This window comes from Ornithodoros turicata, chromosome 8 (genome assembly GCF_037126465.1).
Source record: "Ornithodoros turicata isolate Travis chromosome 8, ASM3712646v1, whole genome shotgun sequence".
NCBI classification, from domain to species: Eukaryota; Metazoa; Arthropoda; class Arachnida; order Ixodida; family Argasidae; genus Ornithodoros; species Ornithodoros turicata.
The window spans coordinates 20,404,896-20,424,602 of NC_088208.1; the positions used below are offsets into that span (position 1 = coordinate 20,404,896).

The 19,707-nt window shown below is 48.3% G+C and overlaps 1 protein-coding gene across 1 annotated transcript; it reads right to left on the reverse strand.

Moving 5' to 3' along the window:
• Nucleotides 1-2,479: 2,479 nt before the first annotated feature.
• Nucleotides 2,480-19,340, reverse strand: LOC135367547 (uncharacterized). Its single transcript, XM_064600840.1, has 10 exons — nucleotides 19,328-19,340; nucleotides 17,290-17,601; nucleotides 15,923-16,090; nucleotides 13,825-13,944; nucleotides 12,704-12,874; nucleotides 6,369-6,611; nucleotides 5,901-6,065; nucleotides 5,566-5,700; nucleotides 4,407-4,586; nucleotides 2,480-3,092 (listed from the first exon to the last, which is right to left on the reverse strand). The coding sequence occupies exons 1-10, from the start codon at nucleotides 19,338-19,340 to the stop codon at nucleotides 2,728-2,730; spliced, it is 1,872 nt and encodes a 623-aa protein (XP_064456910.1). The 3' UTR covers nucleotides 2,480-2,727.
• Nucleotides 19,341-19,707: the final 367 nt, after the last annotated feature.

Genomic DNA, 19,707 nt, shown 5'->3' on the forward strand with positions numbered 1-19,707 from the left:
CTTTGTACTGTGCTTTATGTGTTCAACACCTGTATCTGTAAGATCGAGGTAGCAGGATCTGCTCCAGAATTCCATTGTACGGCACTACATCATTATCTAAAGGTGTGTCCTTGATGTCCTTCGTCTTGCTTTATTTGTTGTGCTTTGAAATGCTTCGAAGTGGTGACTGCAGTTGCGATGGCTATGCGGTTGCAGCAGTACTCAGACAGTTGGGCACAACACACTGGCACCACAACGGAACCGGCAGTATGGTGAGCTAGAAGGCTCACTCAGAAGGCTCACTCAGGCTAGAAGGCTAGCTCACCATACCGGCAGCGTTCCTGCATATAGCAACGACATAAATGGTACTGCTTGCGACTCGGTTGTTTGGAATCGCCTGTCGGTAGTTCTGCAGCCAATATTTCCTTGGTTGCCCTCGGAAATGTTGTTCCAATATCGTATTTAAAGGAAAGACCATACGCTGCACGTATTTATTGCTCAAAATAAATGATCTTCCGACACCTGGAGATTTGAGATGTGACAAACCACGTGGTGCTGATTTCGGACGAACGTGTCGCAAGCAGTACAGCTTGGGACAAAAGTTTACGGAACACGCGAGCCACGTACTTTTTCTTCGGTGCGACACCCTAGGGGCTGCCGGAATCGGGTGAGTCCACTGTTTCGAAGGGGTGGACGGATGCGCTGTTAGCGACACACAGTGGTGGTTCCAGGTTCCAGTGTCGCTTATGCGTGCCTGGGAAGTTCAAGTTACCGCTGTGTGTCGCTAACAGCGCACCCTTCCACCCCTCCGAAACAGTGAACTCACTCGCTTCCGGCAGCCGCTAGGGTGTCGCACCGGGGAAAGAGTACGTTGCTCGCGTGTTCCGTAAACTTTTGTCCCAACCTGTACATGCTGCACTTTACGTATACCGTATACTCTCCACTTTAGGCTTTTCTGGCCGCGTATATAGGGAGGCTGCGACCTTGCCTCGTGTTCTGGGTCTCGACGCCCTTGGATCACTTCAGGCAATCATTGAAAAGGCGGCATATATAGGATCAACGTACCGCACAATTAAGAAATGCGTTGCAAGCATATGTTCGGCCCCTGTGGAAAATTGACTTTTCTACAAGTCATGTTAGCATGCCGCTATCGGGTCCGTCGGCCCTAATAAGGTCGTCAATTTACTGGCGTCACCCTCCAGGGGGAACTAGCTTTGATAAGACGGGACCACCGGTATGTATATGTCGAAGAAAGATGAAAGTCACTGAAAAGGTTAGCCAGCTGTAGGACTCGAACCCACATCTTCTGGATTGCCGGTCCAGGGCTGTACCAATTGAGCTAAGCTAACACGCCTTCTCAGCGACTTCCAGGGTGCGTCATCTGAAGGGACAAACCAGCCACTCTCTCTCACTTATACTCCTTTCACTCTTACATTTTTTTTTGCTCACTCACACATACATTCATACGACGGGATCGACGCAGGCGGTTCTATGTTGTTCCAGCCTCAGAACATCAGTTCTTTCATGTTTCACGTATGTACCGTAATTTCACGCGTATTAGCCGCGGCTTATGCGCGTTTTTTTTTCTCATGGGCGCTGTGCGGCTTATCCACCGGTGCGGCTTATCTGATGACTTTTTTTTAGGTATTTTCCCCATACACTGATTTTAACGAAAGGGTCGACAGTGTCTCAGGAATAGCACTGCCCTGCTGATGCACGAACAGTGCCTAACAGGGATGGGTCCACATTCGAGTAGATTGCCCCCATGCAGCTTTGTTGTACACTGTGCCGATCCCGGAGTATGGACCACACACCTTTGTCGCACATAGGAGTCGTCTCGTATTGTCCGCGGCTTATCTGCGAGTGCGCCTTATCTGCCGGAAATTTTTCAAAACGTTCCTAAAAACGCGTCCTGCGGCTTATCTGCGGTGCGGCTTATACGCGTGAAAATACGGTATATGTCCAACGACGTTTGGTTCCGGTTTTCTTTCGCTGTAAAATGCCGCGTAAAAGACCTCAAACCTGATCGACGAAAACACGAAAATTACTAGGAATACTGTACATACAGTACGACATAGAAATACCAAACGAATTGTGAATGCGAGGCGAGGGTCAGCATTCCAAGGGCTTAGGGCTCCATCGCTTCATGCATGGCTGCAAATCCGCTAAGAACTGTAGCGCTCCCTTGCGAGTAATGTCATACGAATGAATTTATCGAAAATGCACTGGAAAAATGACGACATCAACATGCGAGTGGATTGTCTCACCACGATCTTTTATAACGGCGTATAGCACCGCGCCTGTTTGCCCTGTTGCAACGAAACTACACTGTAAACTGAAAAACACCCTTATGGGTGTAAATCGCTTGTCCTATAATTGACTTCTCTTTTTACACCGTATGGTCTGGAACACCCTTTTTACAGGATGTATCCCGTGTAAAACGCCCTTTGAAAGGGTGCTTTTCCTTGAAAATGCCGTCTTTTGCACCCTTTATACACCTTTTTTAGGAGGGTGTTTAACGATCTTACACCGTCCTAAAAGGGTGTTTAAAGGGTGCAAAAGAGGGCATTTTCAAAGAAAAGCGCCCTTTCCAGGGGTGATTTACACGGAATACACCCTCTAAAAAGGGTGTTCCAGACCATGTACGGTGTAAAAAGAGGTGTCAGTTATAGGACAAGCCATTTACACCCATAAGGGTGTTTTCCAGTTTACAGTGTATATGGCATGACACACAGAAAGAACTATGGACTATGGACAAGTCACTGCAGTTCGGGAATCGCACACCTTGTGAACGGGGTTGAAAACTGTTTCCCCGGGGCACTGGATGACGTTCGGCTTCCCGAACGAACAGTGCACGAACTTTGAGCAATCGCTCGGGTGAGGAAAAATGCCGCTTTCTTCGGGGCACGTCGGAAGCGAAGACTGGTCGGACGGCGGTGGGCTCGCGGTAGAACTGTCCGGGACAGCCTTCTTCGGAGGAGACGTCGTGGCTGGGCGCCGCGTACTACTGACGGCAGGTAGCGTTGGGACTGGGGGCTTCGCGGTTGTAAGTTGCTCGTCATCTGGCGAGGAGCTGGTTGAAGGCGTTGGGGTCGTTGGCTGCGAGGCGTTGCCTAGTGGAACAAGATAATGGGACAGAGCATTATGTCCAAAGAAAAGACCCACAGGGTTGTTGAGACTACTGTAAAAATAGTAATTTTCGCGAAGGACTATAATTTACCACTCGTTCGGTCATTTTGCCATTTTTTCCGCCAGTTTGATGTCCCGCGAAATATTGATAAGGATGACGGGAACGCCTAGAATACTTCTAGTTTGTAAATGTCTGAGCGTTTCGCCAAGTCGAACTGACCCACGCGGTGCAGTTTGTCGATATTCGCACTAGCGCACATCGATTGTCCGGATATCCAGACAGTTATTCAGATGAAATCCACGATATAAAACTCCACACAAATGTCCCGCCTATAGCGATTTCGCGAATTCAAGACAGCGACGTTGACCACCTACAGTATGTCGTAGCCGTTTATCTTCCAATTGGATGTCCCTTTATCGACAGATTGGGTATACAACCTCTCAGCTAACAGACAACCTGTGAAGTACAGCGGTGGGCGATAATATTCTCACCCGATATGTTGCGACATGGCCTTTTGCTGTCTGGTGTGTAATCGCGCATAGTCCATATCGGAAGGAATGTACAGAGGCGGCGAGTATGCGGATGCTCGGCTTCTGTATAGCGTGTGTTCGTCTCCGTATTATTCGTTATGATAAGCGTAGTGCTATTAATGTGTTGACGCACCAGATAGTGCGAAGACTGTATCCGGGTATCCACACGAGGGACATTCTCACAGAATATTCCGGTGGAAGAAAAAGTAAACTACCCGTGGGGCGTTAGTTCCGCTATACTGCGCACATAGCAGACGACACCATCGGCCTTGTCGTCTGCTACGGAGCATCGATATTGCGTTGCAGACGACAAGGCTCATGGTTAGAAGAGCGCGGAAATAGGTGACGCTTTACGCATCTTCCGCTGGAACATGCTGAGTAAGTAAGCTCGTACTGTTTTGGCATGTTACGCGCAGAAACGGGCGCACGATTACGGTAGCAGACGACAGCAACAGCTCCTATGAAAACGCGTAGAATGATGATGATAATCAACTTTAGAAAAAAGCATCTCCCGTGGGACATCCACCGCATGTGCAAAAATACTAAGCTAAGGTGAAGTACAAAGTATTGAAGAAATTGAGTAAGCAATAGCCGGGCCGATGCGTAGCGCCACCGCTAGCTTCGAAATGCGGCGCTCGGAAGGGGGTGCCTATGACTTCGTCGTTATAATCTAGTAGCTCGTGGTTTGGATAACACTGAAAGTTATTGCTGCGTCGCTGTGCAATGAATGGCCTCTCCTTTTCTTTCGTGCGTAATAAAGTGCTTACCATGTTCGCACTCCCTGTAAAAGCAGTACGGCACGGGATGGTTCCATTGACCGAAGACCTGGCAGCGAAGCACGGGTGAACCAATCAAAACACCTGGTGGATCGCACGCGAAGACAGCCATCTCGAAGTTGGCTCGTACGCGCAGGCCTCCGCTTTCTGCTATTTCTGGGCAGACTGGAGCTGCGAGGAAAGCTTCTTCAGGCACGCTGTCTACCGGTTACTCACTCTTTTAGAAGGTGCCCCATTCATTATTCCGCATGGATAATTGCTATCACCTCTGCCTACCTGCCGCTATATACGAGTGCCACGCATATTGTGGTAAGGGTTTATGCACTTCCAGCACTAGAGGTACGCAATAGCTTTTCAATCTGATTATAGATGTAGCTTCTGATCAAGTACAACCGCTCACCGTTTAGCCAATTGGGCCATCTTCGTGTGACACACTACATACATGGCCAAATGTTTCAACTGAACGTGCGCGGTGAAAGTAGTTGTATACAGTAGATGTACAAGAATCATCAGTAGAGATGATGGCTAAGACGTCATGACGTCTTAGATATCATCTCTAGTGCGCCGCACTCGTATATAGCGGCTTTTTGTCTTCGTCCCACCACATCAAACGGAAGCACGTATCACAATACGTTATCTGCACCTCAGTTATCACCAGATATGCGAAACATAATAGCAAATTTCACTGGCCGACTCTGTCCCGACTGTGTCGGAACTCACATCTCCATATTTTTCTTTTTCGATCAATCAATCAATCACTGGGTCGATTTACAGTGCCTGTCTTCTTCTTCTGCGCCATCTACGTGCATCTATCGAGTGCAGACGAGACAATGTTGCGAGCACGAGCGAGCGGTCGTTGTTGGCAACAGGCGCCACGCGCATGCGCATTGGCAAATTATAAAGAAGGTCTATTCGCCAGAAGTCATACTTGGAACACACTTGTCTGCCGTGACGCCCATCCGCTTCACACGTATACGATCCCTGGGTTCTATACCCTCCCTATCCCAAAAGCACTTGTACACAGATGTCGACACTACAGTTACCTATGAAGTCGGCCCATTACGAATATTTCCATCCCAACAACATGCCTCCACATCACACTGGACAGCGCAAAGGACATTATGCTATTACACGAACAGCTGTTTCTTACCTGTTGTAACCAATCGTATCTGCTTTGTCTCTGGCGATCGTCTGGCGCCTTTCGAATGGCAAGTAAAAGTTCCCGTTGTATTCTCGGTTGTTCGAAAAATCAGTCTTGTTGTCGAAGTATGCCGCTCCGACGTCTCTGTAGAAGGAGTGCAAAACGGTTATATTTCTGCACTGCTACGGTCACGTCCTGCGTAATTCCGCGGATAGTTTACATAAAATTTTTCGCACAGAGCTTTCGATTTTTCGTACTTTCAGATAATGGACTGCCCCTCGTAGGGGGAATGTCTAAGGTTTCTGTCTTTAGAGCGCAAGCAACAGGAGTGCTGAGGTACTTACTCCGTTCGACAACTTTGGTATCGATGACTTCGTGCGTCCAACTTGGAGGCGCCTTCTTGTCAGTCGACACGCATCGCATGATGACGTCAGTGTAAGGCAGCACGTGCACAACACCGCCGGGCCCAATGCTGTGCGCAAAGTCCAGCATCACCAACACTGTGTTGGCTGGAAATAAACAAAAATCGTTAAAGGCAGTCAATGTCTGCCTCGTGTTTTGCTCAGTTCGGTCATCATGTTCATTTCCAACCACCACGCTCTGCACCTTCTTCATTGAGTAACGCTTACGTTCAGACGTATTATCTCAGTATTCCACCCTCCCCACCCTTTCACCGACACCACCACCACCAGCTCTCAGTAATACCGAACATTACCTACGACTGGAAGCTAACATATGTTCGCTGACAAGTGAGCTGGACACAAGACGCGTGAGTTAATCACGCTTTTCACTGTACTTTATCTGGTACTTACTTGTGCTGAGAGCGCAGATGGGCACATCATGGTCCCACTTTCCATCGTCGCATGTCAGTTTGTTTTGACCAGCCAACAAGTATATGCCGACGGGATGGCAGTGGAACTGCACCCATTGGCCAGATTCAATGACATCGCCAGACCGAACGCGCCCTGCGTTGCCGGCGAACGCTACCAAGGCCCCGGAAATCTCTGGTAGGGTGCAAGGGAATCGTGGAGGCGTCGAACGGTCCTGTGGACTGCCTAGATAAGAAAGAAAGTGTGCATGAAGGTACTTGCGACGCATACCATTGAGATAGCAAATTTTTGCCCAACGGCGGAAGTTGGTCACCGTATAGATCTCTATCCGAGAAACGTCATCATGACGTTGGGGGGCGGACTGAAACTGAAACAAATCGGAAGGGGAGGGCTGGGTTCCACCAATGGACACTTGTTCGCTGCCTCCTATTGAAAGAAAAGTAGGACCGAAGGTCGCGTCTCTTTCAGGGACCATCGTAATCCCCTCAAGACCGTGACTGGCGCGACCTTGTTCGCCTCTAGCTTCGAGCGTAGTTCAACTCTACCAAATTGGTGGCGCTATCGAACACTATGACGTCATTTGTTTACAAACAGGGAGAGGTGCGAGCGGCATTCCTAAAATGCTGAGCAGATGATGCGCAAAACGTCATATCTTTCTGCTGCCACATGAGCATGAGCACTCCACGTCACGTCTTTTTGTGCTCTTCTAATCATTGGGAACATCCTGTGTCTCAGCCGCAAGCTATCCCGTAGCAGACGACAGGGCCGATGGTGTCGTCTGCTATCCCTGTCGTCTGCTATGAGCGCGGTACTCCTGATATTCCGGCGACGTGCGAATGCTCAACGTGAGACGCATTTTTATGCTTTTTCCTTCCACTAGAATATTCTATGGGAATGTCGCCCATGTGCCATGTGAAGTGCCTGTTGCCGGTGATGTCACATGGGTTTACGTCCCCCATGGAATGGCGGAAGCAGAGGACATCTCGCACAGTGCACAGCGCTGCAATTTGAATGTCTGTTCTTGGATTCGATTGACCATGCTGCGCACAAAACGACGCAACCACTTCAAGATTTTTCGGAATCACGACCTACTGCAGATTGTAGTGCTTGTTTTTTAGTTCAGGACTAATTTATGGCCTCTACCGAACTACACAAACCGAGAAAAACCCTACAACGTTGCTGTCCTCACTTGTCGCGCACAGACCTGGTTCTCTTAAGTCCCCCTTGCCTTGTTTTGCTCCACGGCGGGTGAAAAAGTTTCGCGTCTTGGAGCGGTGGTCATTATCGGCAGAAGCATGAGGTCCCGGAGAGCAGTATGCAACAAACTGATCAGCGTCCGTTCACCTTATCCAAAATTATATCATGTTTCAGTTCAGCTGCGGTGACTCCTGCTGGATCTCTGGATCTGGCGACCGAACGGTAATCGACCAGTGAAATTCACCCACAATTGTCGCGCTAATTCTTAAGAAGGCAATGAGGCAGAAGGCAGCCTTAATGGTCGCGAATCCGCATAATTTCTGCATGTGTGCGTTTGCCGGCATGTGCTGATTTTTGAAAAACAAAAGGGTGATGATGATGAACTGGGGTTTCGTGTCTGGTGAGCCCAAAAAGAAAAACGTTATTTCGAACTCTAAAAACATAGAAGGCTTCCCGTTTTTAGCCTGTTCAGGTTAAAGGTTTCAAGGGTTTGGAATAATTTCGGAGTTCAATTAGAGGAACTCGATTTTTTTTTCTGTCTAGATATATGGGTAAAAGAATTTGTAGTATGTTACTCAGGTTCCCTACAAGGCACAGTTGACTCCATAGTTTTCGAACGATCAGTTCCTTTAATCGAAGTTTCATTAAAATTTTTAAACAGAAAACATCCAGCCCGCACGTTTTACTGCGACGAAATAAGGAAGACGACATGCGTATGTGAAAAGTAAAAACGACATCTACTGTCGTATTCACTTCAAGACGACAAAACAGGTCTTCGTGTCAGTGATGCGCTGACTGCAGTCCGTTGACGTTGACGAATCGCATACTAACAATAAGATAATGCTGCCCGAGCACATCTCGCTCTAATAAAAGAAGCTCGCAACGTGTACCTTTCGACGGCTTCTTTTGTTAGCGCAAGATGGCCTCAGAGTTTACGTTTTCCATATATCTCGCCCCCCCAAAACTGGAGATCACAATGTACTTAGAACGCCTATGAAGGGGCTACGTACGAAAACAAATAAATGCGGAGCCCATCGTTGAATCTACTAAATCGGGCCGGGGCTCCGTTCGCATCAACGCGTTGCGGCGCGGTGGAGCAAAGTTCTGAGATGTAAATCATGAAAGGAAGGGGGAAACCCCGTTCGGGGGATGATAGCTATCGTCTGGCGATTTGGGTTCGCGCCGCCGCTATTTTGGGGCGTCCGGTCCCGGCGGCAGCCCGTTATCGGCAATCTCTTTTCGCGCGCCGCACATTTTAGTTTGGCACCCTCCGAGACATCGTATAATATTTGGCACGACGCACTGCGGGGCGCCTCGTTCCCCGTAAAGAATAACAATGCTGAAACTTTGGAAAGCCAAAGAAAAAAGACCTTGTCGCGTTACTCTCAAACCACTAGTCTCGGTGCGCTCCTTAGCCTCGTTCCCAGCGACGACACAACAGGGGTGGACTGCCAAAATCGCTCTTCCCATTGGTATGAATATTGGTGGCCGCCGTCTTTAATGAGTACGACTGACGATAACGTAACATACTATAGTAACATAACAATAGTCATCTGGTAAACGTCTGAGTGGTGTATCAACGTTTGAAAGATCAAGGGAAAAGAAGATTGCTTTGCTTCCGCGTGCGATATGCACAGTTGTTCACGTGAGGAGTGCTGGACGACGCGATATCGGTTCTACACCGGTTCCCGAGCGGGATAAAGTGAACCGGCACGAAATGAACACGAACGAACACGCAAACGAACTACACACACAGGAAATGAACCCAAGCAGCACGATGTACTGAAAGTCGAGTGCAATAGGGGTGGACGGTATGTGTCTTATCAATGTTCTTTAGTTGCGCGAGCCTGTTCAAGGCCTTCCACCTACCCGTCCTCCCCTATTGCACTCGACTTTCAGTATACATTGTGCTGCTTGGGAAGGCACTCGGGAAACGGCACTCCACACGTGTATAGTTCTTGCGACTACCACGTGGTGGCAGCACTAATGGCGGCGCTCATTCCTTGAATCGCGTTTTTGTGTATAGGGACAACTCGTACGAAAAATACATTATCGGGTTTTGCTATACCACTGCTGTGCCATTGTCATTCTATCACATGCTACACATGTCATCACGTTCACGTGCGGATACACAGTTCAGACCAACTGAAGACCACCAAACTTTGGGATAAGACATTTGTCGTCAAAAACGGACCACCCTGTTTCAAGCTCTGCCCGGTACATTAAGTTTCTTTTCAGTGGTTTGTGTTTTTTCTGAGCAAGTGGAGAGGCGGGTCACGTGACGTCAAAAAAAAAAAAAAGTACTCGTGCTCAACCTAAGAACGACACTAAACGTAGCCCGTCAACTCCAACTGAGTTACTCCACCGGAGTGAAAAGGTACTGCTGCGCCAGCGGGTCACGCAAGTATGACTTCTATAGTTTCGGCGTAGGGTGATGGGGCTAGCTATTTTGAAGCCAATACGCTACGACAGTATCTCCCCGCGCAGGGGAGAGGGCAAAGTTCAGAAAAACCACGTGACGAAGTGTCTGTCCAATCGCAAGGCAGCGATTAAGAGGGTACTCATAGACTGGCATGGGCCCACAGAAGAAACCCCGGGCGTCTCAACCTTGAAATGTCGCCCCCTTATTTAGGAGAGGGACCAATGACGTCTCTCCACTGGCAATAGGGGAAAGAGGGAAACTGGGGAGCCGGGCAGAGAGCTGACCTACTTGCATATGGCGCGTAGGAACAAGCGGAGCGAAGAGCTATAAACGTGCCTCTCTTCGGCTGAACACCCCTATAGTCCACCACGCTTCCGTGAGCATCCATTCTACAAGTAAGTAAAGAATAAAACCGGGCAGATACAGGACATTAATGGAAGTGAGACATAGCGTTTGAAACACCGTAAGCTTCGCTTCGGACCACAGCTAGCACTATAGGGTGTTTCCACATGACGTCAAACGCAACCATGGCTGCCATGGTGGTGTTCACTTTTTCGACGCATCTGCCGAGATTATCTAGGATTTGCTAGGAAACGAAGCCTTGAATGGTGTTTTGAAATCCGGTCGCGTCCGTACCCTTCCTTTTATCCCGAAGACACTTCGTCATTGTCGTTCTCACATTTTCTTTTATGAAAACTATGGTTATTGCATTGAAGAATAGCACAGTTTGTCATCTTTCAATGCCGCCAGCACGCAAAGTGGTCACCAGTGGGAGGAGCTTACGAGCATGCTACGTCACTGCCACGTCACAATGTGACGTATAGGTGAGAACTCTTTTATAAGCAGTTTTCACTTTCAAACCTTCAAACTTCTCTCCAGTGCGTAGGTCTTTATTTATGGACAACCTGGAGAAGTAGAGAATATAATGGAACGTGTCAATGCCACCTAGATAGGTTTGAGCACTCTTTCAATTGACGTCACGCACTTGGCCTCATATTATCGCTGTTTGCCGTAGATGTGGCATCACCGAAATAGCGAAGAAGAGAAAAGCTCCCTCATTGAAAATGCACGGCAGCCGGGACAGGTCAACACCTCCTAGATAGTAGAAGACCTGCGCACTACGTCGCACAGGGAGGTCTGCTGTTACAACAGTTGACGCTGCTATGACGTCATTGAAAGAGCGAACAAGAGAAAAGCTCGAAGCAGCTCGCGAAGCTCACGCAGACCTCCGTGCGTGACGCAGGGCGCAGGCATTCTGCTGTCTAGGAGGTGTTGTCCAGGTCAATGCCAGCTAGATAAGAAAAGGCCTGAGCACTCCTCTTTCGATAACACATCTATCGCCAACAGCGACAGTGGGTTCAGGCACGTGCCGTAAAATGAAACATATAGTGCGCAGGCTCTCTGTTATCTAGGTGGCATTGGCCAGGTGCGTGACGTTATCGAAAGATAGCTCGGGCCTTTTGTTATCTAGGTGGCATTGAACGTGTGCCATATGCTAGCAAACATCAACAAAGAACAGCTATGTACTTGTTCCTCGTCAATTGATCAATGAATGAACCACGTGTGGATGTCGCGGATCATACCGTAGCACATTAGAAATAAAATAAAAGCTTTTTTAATTCCGTGTTAGCGTCGCGATGCAACTGTGGCTATAAGCAGCGTACAGACGTGGACAGACGGAGAGAGGACAGCAGGAAGGAATGGGAGACAGGGGGGTTAGTATGCGTCCTGGGCCGACTTCAGGGGGGAACTGTGCCAACATTCGTCTGCGGAAAGTCTTCAGAAAACCCAGGGAAAAACCTGAGACAGCCCAGCCGGTGACAGGATTCGAACCCGTGTCACCTCCCAGTCTCGGCGTGGAAAGCGATCATCCTATAGCCACAATGACACGGGAGCTGGTGAAAATAAAAACTGGCTCCGTTTCTGGCTATACAGTCAACCCTCGATTTATGAACACCCTCGGTTCCCCGAAAAATCGTTCATAAATCGAGGGATTCATAAATCGAAAATTCCGTTAAGTGAGTACTATCGAGCAAATGGAACAGTATTTCCGAGTTGATATTGTGTTTATAATGCAATATATTGTGTAATTTTGCTTTGGTCCATGCCTTCTGCTGTATCAGTCTCACAAAACACAGATGTTAGCGCATTCACACTCTGTTTATTATGCAATACTAAATAGTTTAATTTTGCTTTGGACCATGCCTTCCGCTGTGTCAATTGAGGTAAGGAACACTTCTGCAAAATCCCGTTTGTTGTTCGGATTTCGAGGGGTTAAGAACCGAGGGTGCAATACCTCGAAAACGTTTTCTCTGTTCAGGCGTTATTCATAAGACCACGAATAATCCCTTTGAAGGTTTTCGTTGGCCTCGGAACGATCCGTTCATAAATTGAGGGCAAAAACGCTGGGCACCTCCTAGTTGGTTTCCAGAAATTCCATTCATTATTCGAATATCGAGGTTCATAAAACGAGGGAGAAATGCATGTAAAATGTTTGGTTCCTCGTGCTAGTGTTCATAAAACGAGGGAATTCATAAATCGAAGGTTCATAAATCGAGGGTTGACTGTATTCAAAGTCCCAAAAACAAACGCAAGTCCCGATGTGAGGTCCGGTTGCCGTATAGACTGAAAAGTCGCTGGAATGTCGGAAGCACACCGGAAGCTGACCTCGCCTATGCTGTAGTCAATAAAAACTCACATGTCTTGTAGAGGCATTTAGGCGCAGGCACGTCCCAGTCTCTGAAATGTTGGCAGCGCGCACTCAGGGGCCCCTGCAGGATTCCCGGGGGTTGACAAGCAAAGTCCGCTTTGAGGGTGTTCGAACGAACCCTCAGTCCCGGGCAGCGAGGAATACCTAGACAGCGGTCACCTAAAAGCACGTATAATAGGGCAGCTGAAAACAATGTGCTTGTATGCATCGTTCAGAAATCTCGTGGTCAATGTTATTGGCGTTTCCGGAACTTCCTCACGTGGAAGCGTGTTACAATATGATTTCTGCCATGATTGCAAACAACACTGGCGGCCCCTTTACTGGAGCCCGTAGTAGAACTGTGTACTCTAAACGAAAAGGGATTTTTTTTCTTCGCTCTTGATCACTGTTGTCTCGTGGCGTAAAGCTCAGATTTATTATTATTTCGTTGTCTTTTTTTTTTTTTACTATATGCATTTTTACAACCACTAGTCCATTTCGGGACTAAATGCGTGGGTCAAAATGATCTGATTTCACACTTTGTCATCACAATGCACGTAACCTATGTGCATAAATGAAGGTACCTTACGACATGTTGAACTCCATTATCATTTCTGTTCGTCTCTGGACATCATCCCTTTGTGTTTTCATCATCTCATCATCGGTTTGAACTTTCTGTATTAAGTGTACTGGGGTAGCCAGTTTGACTTCGTCGAAACTAACATCCCCATTTTTTTCTTTATTCACATCACATCACATCTCACCTTACGACTCGCTAAGAGCGAACCAATACGTATTTCTTACTCTGTAGGAAGAAACCTGCTTAATTATATGCTTCGGTCCATCAAAGTACCGCACATATTGCGCTATTCAATTCGAAGGACAATTTGCGAAGTGCAGGAGCTAGTTGACTAAAATGGGGTGTTAATTGCAATCTAAGGGGAGTACAAGCTGTCATAATTCTCCACTTTACTAATCGTATTTTTATTTTTATTTTTTATATTACGGTGATGCCAGTTGGAGGGAGGCGACAGCGAAGTAGACATTCGCGCATCTCTCTGTGTGCTCCCAATAAATCCGTTATTCGCAAACGCTTCGCTGATGACAGCAACAGTATAGGCATACTGTACCTCTGGCTTCCAAGCGAACAATAACTTCCTCCTGCTGGTTTGAGCAGACGAAGACACCCTTCGTGCCTTCCACGGTGTCCAGCCGAAGAGACGATGACTTGCTGCCCAAGAAACTGTCCTCTGAAAGAGGAAATAAACGTCACGTCTCCAGTGAGACAGTGTTGCATGCTTGAATTTGCTTTATTTCGTGTTAGCGCCGCGAAGCAACACTGGCTTTGAGCGCCATACAGACGTGGATAGATGGAGAGAGGACAGCTGGAAGGACTGAGAGACAGGGCAGAGGGAGAGGGGGTTAGTATGCGTCCGGGGCCAATAGACCTCTCCACGTTTGTAAACAAATGACGTCATAGTGCTCGACAGCGCCACCAGTTTGGTAGAGTTGAACAACGCTCGAAGCTAGAGGCGAACAAGGTCGCGCCCGAAAGCCACGGTCTTGAGGGGATTACAATGGTCCCTGAAAGGGACGCGACCTTCGTTCCTACTTTTCTTTCGATAGGAGGCGCCGAACAAGTGCCCATTCGTGGAACCCAGCCCTCCCTTTCCGATTTGTTTCGGTTTCAGTCTTTTTACCAACGTCATGATGACGTTTCTCGGGTAGATATCTATTTCAGGGGCAACTGTGCCGACATTCGTCTGGAATCGCTGCCGGGGTTTGGGTTCGAACCTACCACCTCCCAGTTTACGACTCCGAAAACCGTGAGATAAATCGCAGCCACCATAATTCCTGAGTGTCCGTGAACCTACCCACGTATTCTTGTGCTATCGCACCTGCGGAGTTTCGAATGTAATAGAACTGAAGCGCTAAATTCGCTTGCTGTGGTGGACGATGTAATAAGCCATTAAAGTGCAAAAATTTATCCTCGCGGAACGGAAGATACCATTACCTTGATACTAACACAAAAGGAACGGGATTCATCCTTTGCGTCGTTCGCGTTTTATGAGCGAAAGAAACCACAATGTACGCTTTCCCCGACTTTCTCGCAGAGCGCGGCGATGTGGAGAGGCCTCGGATTGGTCTCTACGAACGATCTCGCACGATGATTGGACAAAAGCGTTTGCTGAGACTAATGAAAGCGCGCTCCGCGTTGTCAACCTTCTTGAGAAGGAGAGGGAGGGGAAAAGCGCGCATAGTGCATTCTGTCGCTTATAATTCACGAGCGACGCAACAGATGACTCCTGTCGTAGTGTTGATGTCAAGCTAACGGCATATATTCGTATTTTTGTATACTTAGCACTTCTGTACAGCAACTCTAAGGCACCTCCATAAATTATTCCCTTCTTCCTGCGGCGTAATGTGCAATATGTAACATGCACTCCTTCGTAAGAACGGTGGTCGTAGTTCACATGTAGCGCGAGCGAGAGGGTTTGATCTACGCACCCTCTAGAAACCCCTCCACTCCTTAAGAGAGCCTGTAAGTGAATGAGAGATGCTGACGTCACTCCGTGACGTATTTAGTCTGCCGCAAGTAGCGCCACGCCGTATCCATCACGGGCAAAATTTGAAGGAGAAGCGGATGGAATGAAGCGGAGTTTGGACCAATGCTAAATGCCACTGTCAGACCATAGGAAGTTATCTGTCGCAAACAAGTAAACAGGAAACATGAGAGCTTGGGAGGAACGTTGAAGTTTTCAAATGTATAACTTGCATTCACACGAGCTCTTTCCCCAGAGCGACGTTCCCCAGAGCGACGTTCCCCAGAATATTCCAGCAGGAGATGCACAACACGTCAGAGCTTTCTTGTATCACGTGAGCGCGAGCGCTCATCGTCATATGTTTTCGTGTTTTTCTAACCATGGGGAGCAGCCAGCGGCTCAACCGCAAGATATTTGTAGCAGACGACAGGGTCGATGGCGTCGTCTGCTATACGTACGCAGTGAGCCACTCCCGATATACTGGCGCATGCTCATGCTCAACATAAGACGCGGTGAAACTTCCATTCCGTGAGCAGTATTTTTGCTTTTTCTTCTCTTAGAATATTCCGTGGGGATGTCGCTCGTGTAAACAGACTTTTAGCATAGCAAAACTGGTTTTCTTCATCAGCAGACATATTTTACGTGATCCGTTGCGACCGAACTCGTAACGTGTCTTTGCACTTACCCTTCACGAATACCTCTCTGTTCGCCTCCCATTGCCATTCTGGTGCCTTTCCACCAGTTGTCAAAGTTTTGTAGCAGTCCATCTTTACAGGCACGCCAGGCGGCACCACGTACAGCCCACCGGGACCGATTACGTATTCGGCTTCCACGTCGACCACCAACCTACGAGCTAGAAAGTTAGAGCAGTGATGAGTGCTTGATGCAGTCATACGGGGCGCAACGCCACGTCTACGTCAGCAGGTGATACCATGAAAAATAAAAAAAATAAAAGAACATTGTTTCACGGCTTCGCCATAGAACTGAAACATAGCTAAAGCATTGGCCGCGTGGGCTGTCATGTTTGTGTGCTACAGTTCCTGGATTCTTTTGTAAAAGCCGCTCATCTACAAGTTTACAATGTTTTTTAAACATTCTCCGATTTGCTCGCGTCGTGCCACGAAACAGTAACTTTACGGAAACTTTCCTGACCATTTCGTAACCGGCAAATGTTTCATATTTATTGCAGTTCAATGACCGGTTCGGTTCAGCAGCGGAAAACACAATTTCAGTTCGGTTCAGTTCTGGTTCAGCAAAACGTAACGTTTTATAACGGTTTTCGGTGCAGGTTCGGCTACGGTTTCGGTCGTGCCAGCAACGTTGGAAGGTCGTGCACGGAACCTTGCAATCGGGCTCGTAACCCGCTGGTCCATTGGTGTCTGTACCGGAGTGCCGTCTATCAGGGTATGCAAAAGTACTACTCCGGACTCGGAAATCAGCGTTTATTTTCTTTAGTCCATGAAAAGAAGGTGCCTCAAGGATTCTATATGGGGATAATGGGAGAGATGTCTTCTCCCTCCTTTGTGTGTTCGCGAGGGTCGCAGCGGTCGGATGATATATGTCACGTGGGGGTTCCGCTGACGGAGTGCAAAAAGTGAGCTCCGCGGAAGACGCGAAGGGCAACAAGGTTGCCAGATGAGAGCCGGGCGCTCCGTCGGAACCTAACATAACGTTACAGTTCTCAAAAATAAAAAAAAATAATTTTCTCTAGCTTTCACGTCACGTGGAGCCAAAATATTTTGCAGGTCTCTAAAGCGAGACAAGAAGGTTTCAGTAACATGACATTTGGTAGGTAGTCCGTAGTGGCACTTTAATCATGGACCTTAATTAATAATCTTATTTAATCTTTTAAACGGAGCTCTCATAATAACCAGAAACCAAGATGGATGCCACGATATGGCCGCAAGAACTCGTGTCATACTTAATTCCAGAAGACACGTGCTTAGAAGTGAAATGTTCCAGATTCCACGCATTACTTGCCATTAATGTTATTTTTTTTACGCGCCACAAGGTAGCGTCGTGAGCACACTGAAATTTGTTATATTATCTTACCTATGATGCCTGGTTCACATGTCGGAGAAGTCTGGTTGAAATCTCCGTCCACGCACTGAGTCGCAGCAGCGCCATCTAGCCTGTAGTAGCGCGGTATGGGGCAGTGGAACCGGACGACAGCACCGTGGGGAACTACGTTCCCAGAAGCAAGCTTTCGGTTTCCCAGATAGGCCTCCGGGCCGAGAAGTCCGGAGGGCAACGCTAGTACGCATGCGAAACCAAGACTTTGCTCTGGAGGTATAAAATCACCATCTATCGTGCCATCCGGTGGTCCTGGGATCTCCTCATCACCTGCAAAAGGGCACAGGTGGGCTCAGAATATGGCTACGGCTATGGCTATGACTATAGGCATGACAGATTCACGTCCTACTATTATTAGGCTAGGGCATGACCTACTACTATACTAGAGACCTGGACATCCGCAATGCTCCCAGCACCGGGGTAGTCGTTCTGGCAATCGCCGCTTGGCTATGGGATTTGGCGCTAGCTCGCACTATTCGTTACCACGTGACTTGTCGAAACCGCGGCGATGTATGGTAGGCTGTGTTGACAACGACGAAGCAGTATAAGAGAGATAATAGCGCGTGCTTAGCAACAGCCTGTGTATCCCTGCGTAGCAGAATAAAGGCGGTGGCAAGGGTGATTCCCTCTCCCCAATAATGCTATGTGGCGCTTGCAGCGGTCACTAACGTAACTAACCCGTGACCCGTCTCTCCCATAGGGGATCGCCAGCTGTCCAGGTCTTTAGTATAGAGTAGGTCGTGGGCTAGGGCAGGTTATGGGCGCGTCAAGTAGAGGCTCTGCAGAGCGCGCTCCGTGCTTTATGCTCCATGCACTCTGTCCCTCTCGCTCCGGAGCCTCTGCTAAACGGGTTTTTAAGCCAAGGGAGCCTTGCGTGCGCACGTGGTGTGTGCACGTTGCGTGTGCGAAGCGCCTCTGGGTGTTACTGGATGTTCTCTCCCGGTAGAGCCGTCCTCCGATCCGGCTGTCTTAAAAGGAGAGGAGACTGGAGAGCGCGAGAAGCACTCCGACTCGTGGGTAGGAGCGCGGGAGCGCCACACTCCGCAAAAGGAAATGTCCCGTTTAGTAAAAAAAAAAAAAAAAAAAGAAAGAGAAAGAAAGAAAAAACCCATGGCGCTCCGGAGCCGCTACTTAACGCGCCCTATGGCTATGGACCCATGAATTGAAGGTTGCAGATGTTTGAAGGTGTTCTGGCTATGGCTGTGACTATATGTGCATGGCAGATTATGGCTATGAATTCACGAAGTATGGGGCCGGGTGGTACATGACTGGAAGATGGCGGCAAGACCACACAACCAGTGCATCCACAGCCATTCCAAGCGGCAAAATGTACTGAAAGTCGGGTGCAATAGGGGTGGACGGGTAGGTGGAAGGCCTTGAACTGACTCCTGAAACTAAGGAACATCGATAAGACACATACCGTCCACCCCTATTGCACTCGACTTTCAGTACATTGTGCTGCTTGGGATCCTTTCTCGAAAACAGGAGAAAAAAAAAAAGAAAAAGGAGTGACGTTCCGTTGATAAGGGGAGTCGCGTTATCAAGGAGAAGGAAAGGGGGCGGGGTAAGGATTTTTGCCGCCAGGGTTCGTGGATTGTAGCTTTCATGTTTCCGCGTTTCCCCGTGTGTTGACATTAAATTAGTTGAAAGTGCGACGCCGCGGAGGTCTTGTCTAGTTGTGTGGTTTTGTCGCTATATCTTCCAGTTATAGCTATGGAGCCATGCACTGAAGGTTGGAGACGTTTGAACGTGGTCTAAAATTATGGCTATGAATCCAGATGTTAAAGGTAAAACGTAGGTCAGCAGTGTCCTTCATTGATGTAAACATTTGAGTTCGATGAATATGAGCAGATTTTTTCATCGCAAGAAGCGATACTAGCGATTATTTGACGAAGCCTATGGTGGTGAACCTCCGAATGAGGACCAAACTACCACACCTTCCAGCAAGATACGCAGCGCTTTTAGGGTAGTCTGTTGTGATGAGCCGAACTTGAGGACCCACGGACCACGGACTGACCAGTTTTGACCATTCGTTACATATCAAGTGTCTGGCCGATTTAGGGAATTGTGTTCTGACAAGACGCAAGCGTAGCTCTAAGAACCTTGGTAATCAGGAGATTGAAGAGAGCCGTGATCCAGGTATTCCGAGCCGGCACAGTGAACACCAGCGCGGTGAGTTCGCCTGTCACAGTCGGTATGTCGTAGCACACCGGATATATGTGACATTGAATCGCGTCGGATGAGTCAACGCAGCATCTTGTGGAGGCATGTTTCCCTCCTCAAGCAGAGACGCCGAAGGAATGATAGTCGTCCACTGGAGCGATGCCATTATTTATCGCGGGATAAGACGACGGTCACCCCTCAGTTGTGCAAGTGATTGCTACCGGCAGCGACGTC

Bases quoted from the DNA above. Each gene is read 5' to 3' on its own strand.
- LOC135367547 (XM_064600840.1), bottom strand. The intron at 16,091-17,289 runs GTAAGATAATAT...CTAACTTTCTAG, and splicing joins ATGTGAACCAGGCATCATAG to CTCGTAGGTTGGTGGTCGAC. The intron at 13,945-15,922 runs GTAAGTGCAAAG...TTCCTCTTTCAG, and splicing joins CAGAGAGGTATTCGTGAAGG to AGGACAGTTTCTTGGGCAGC.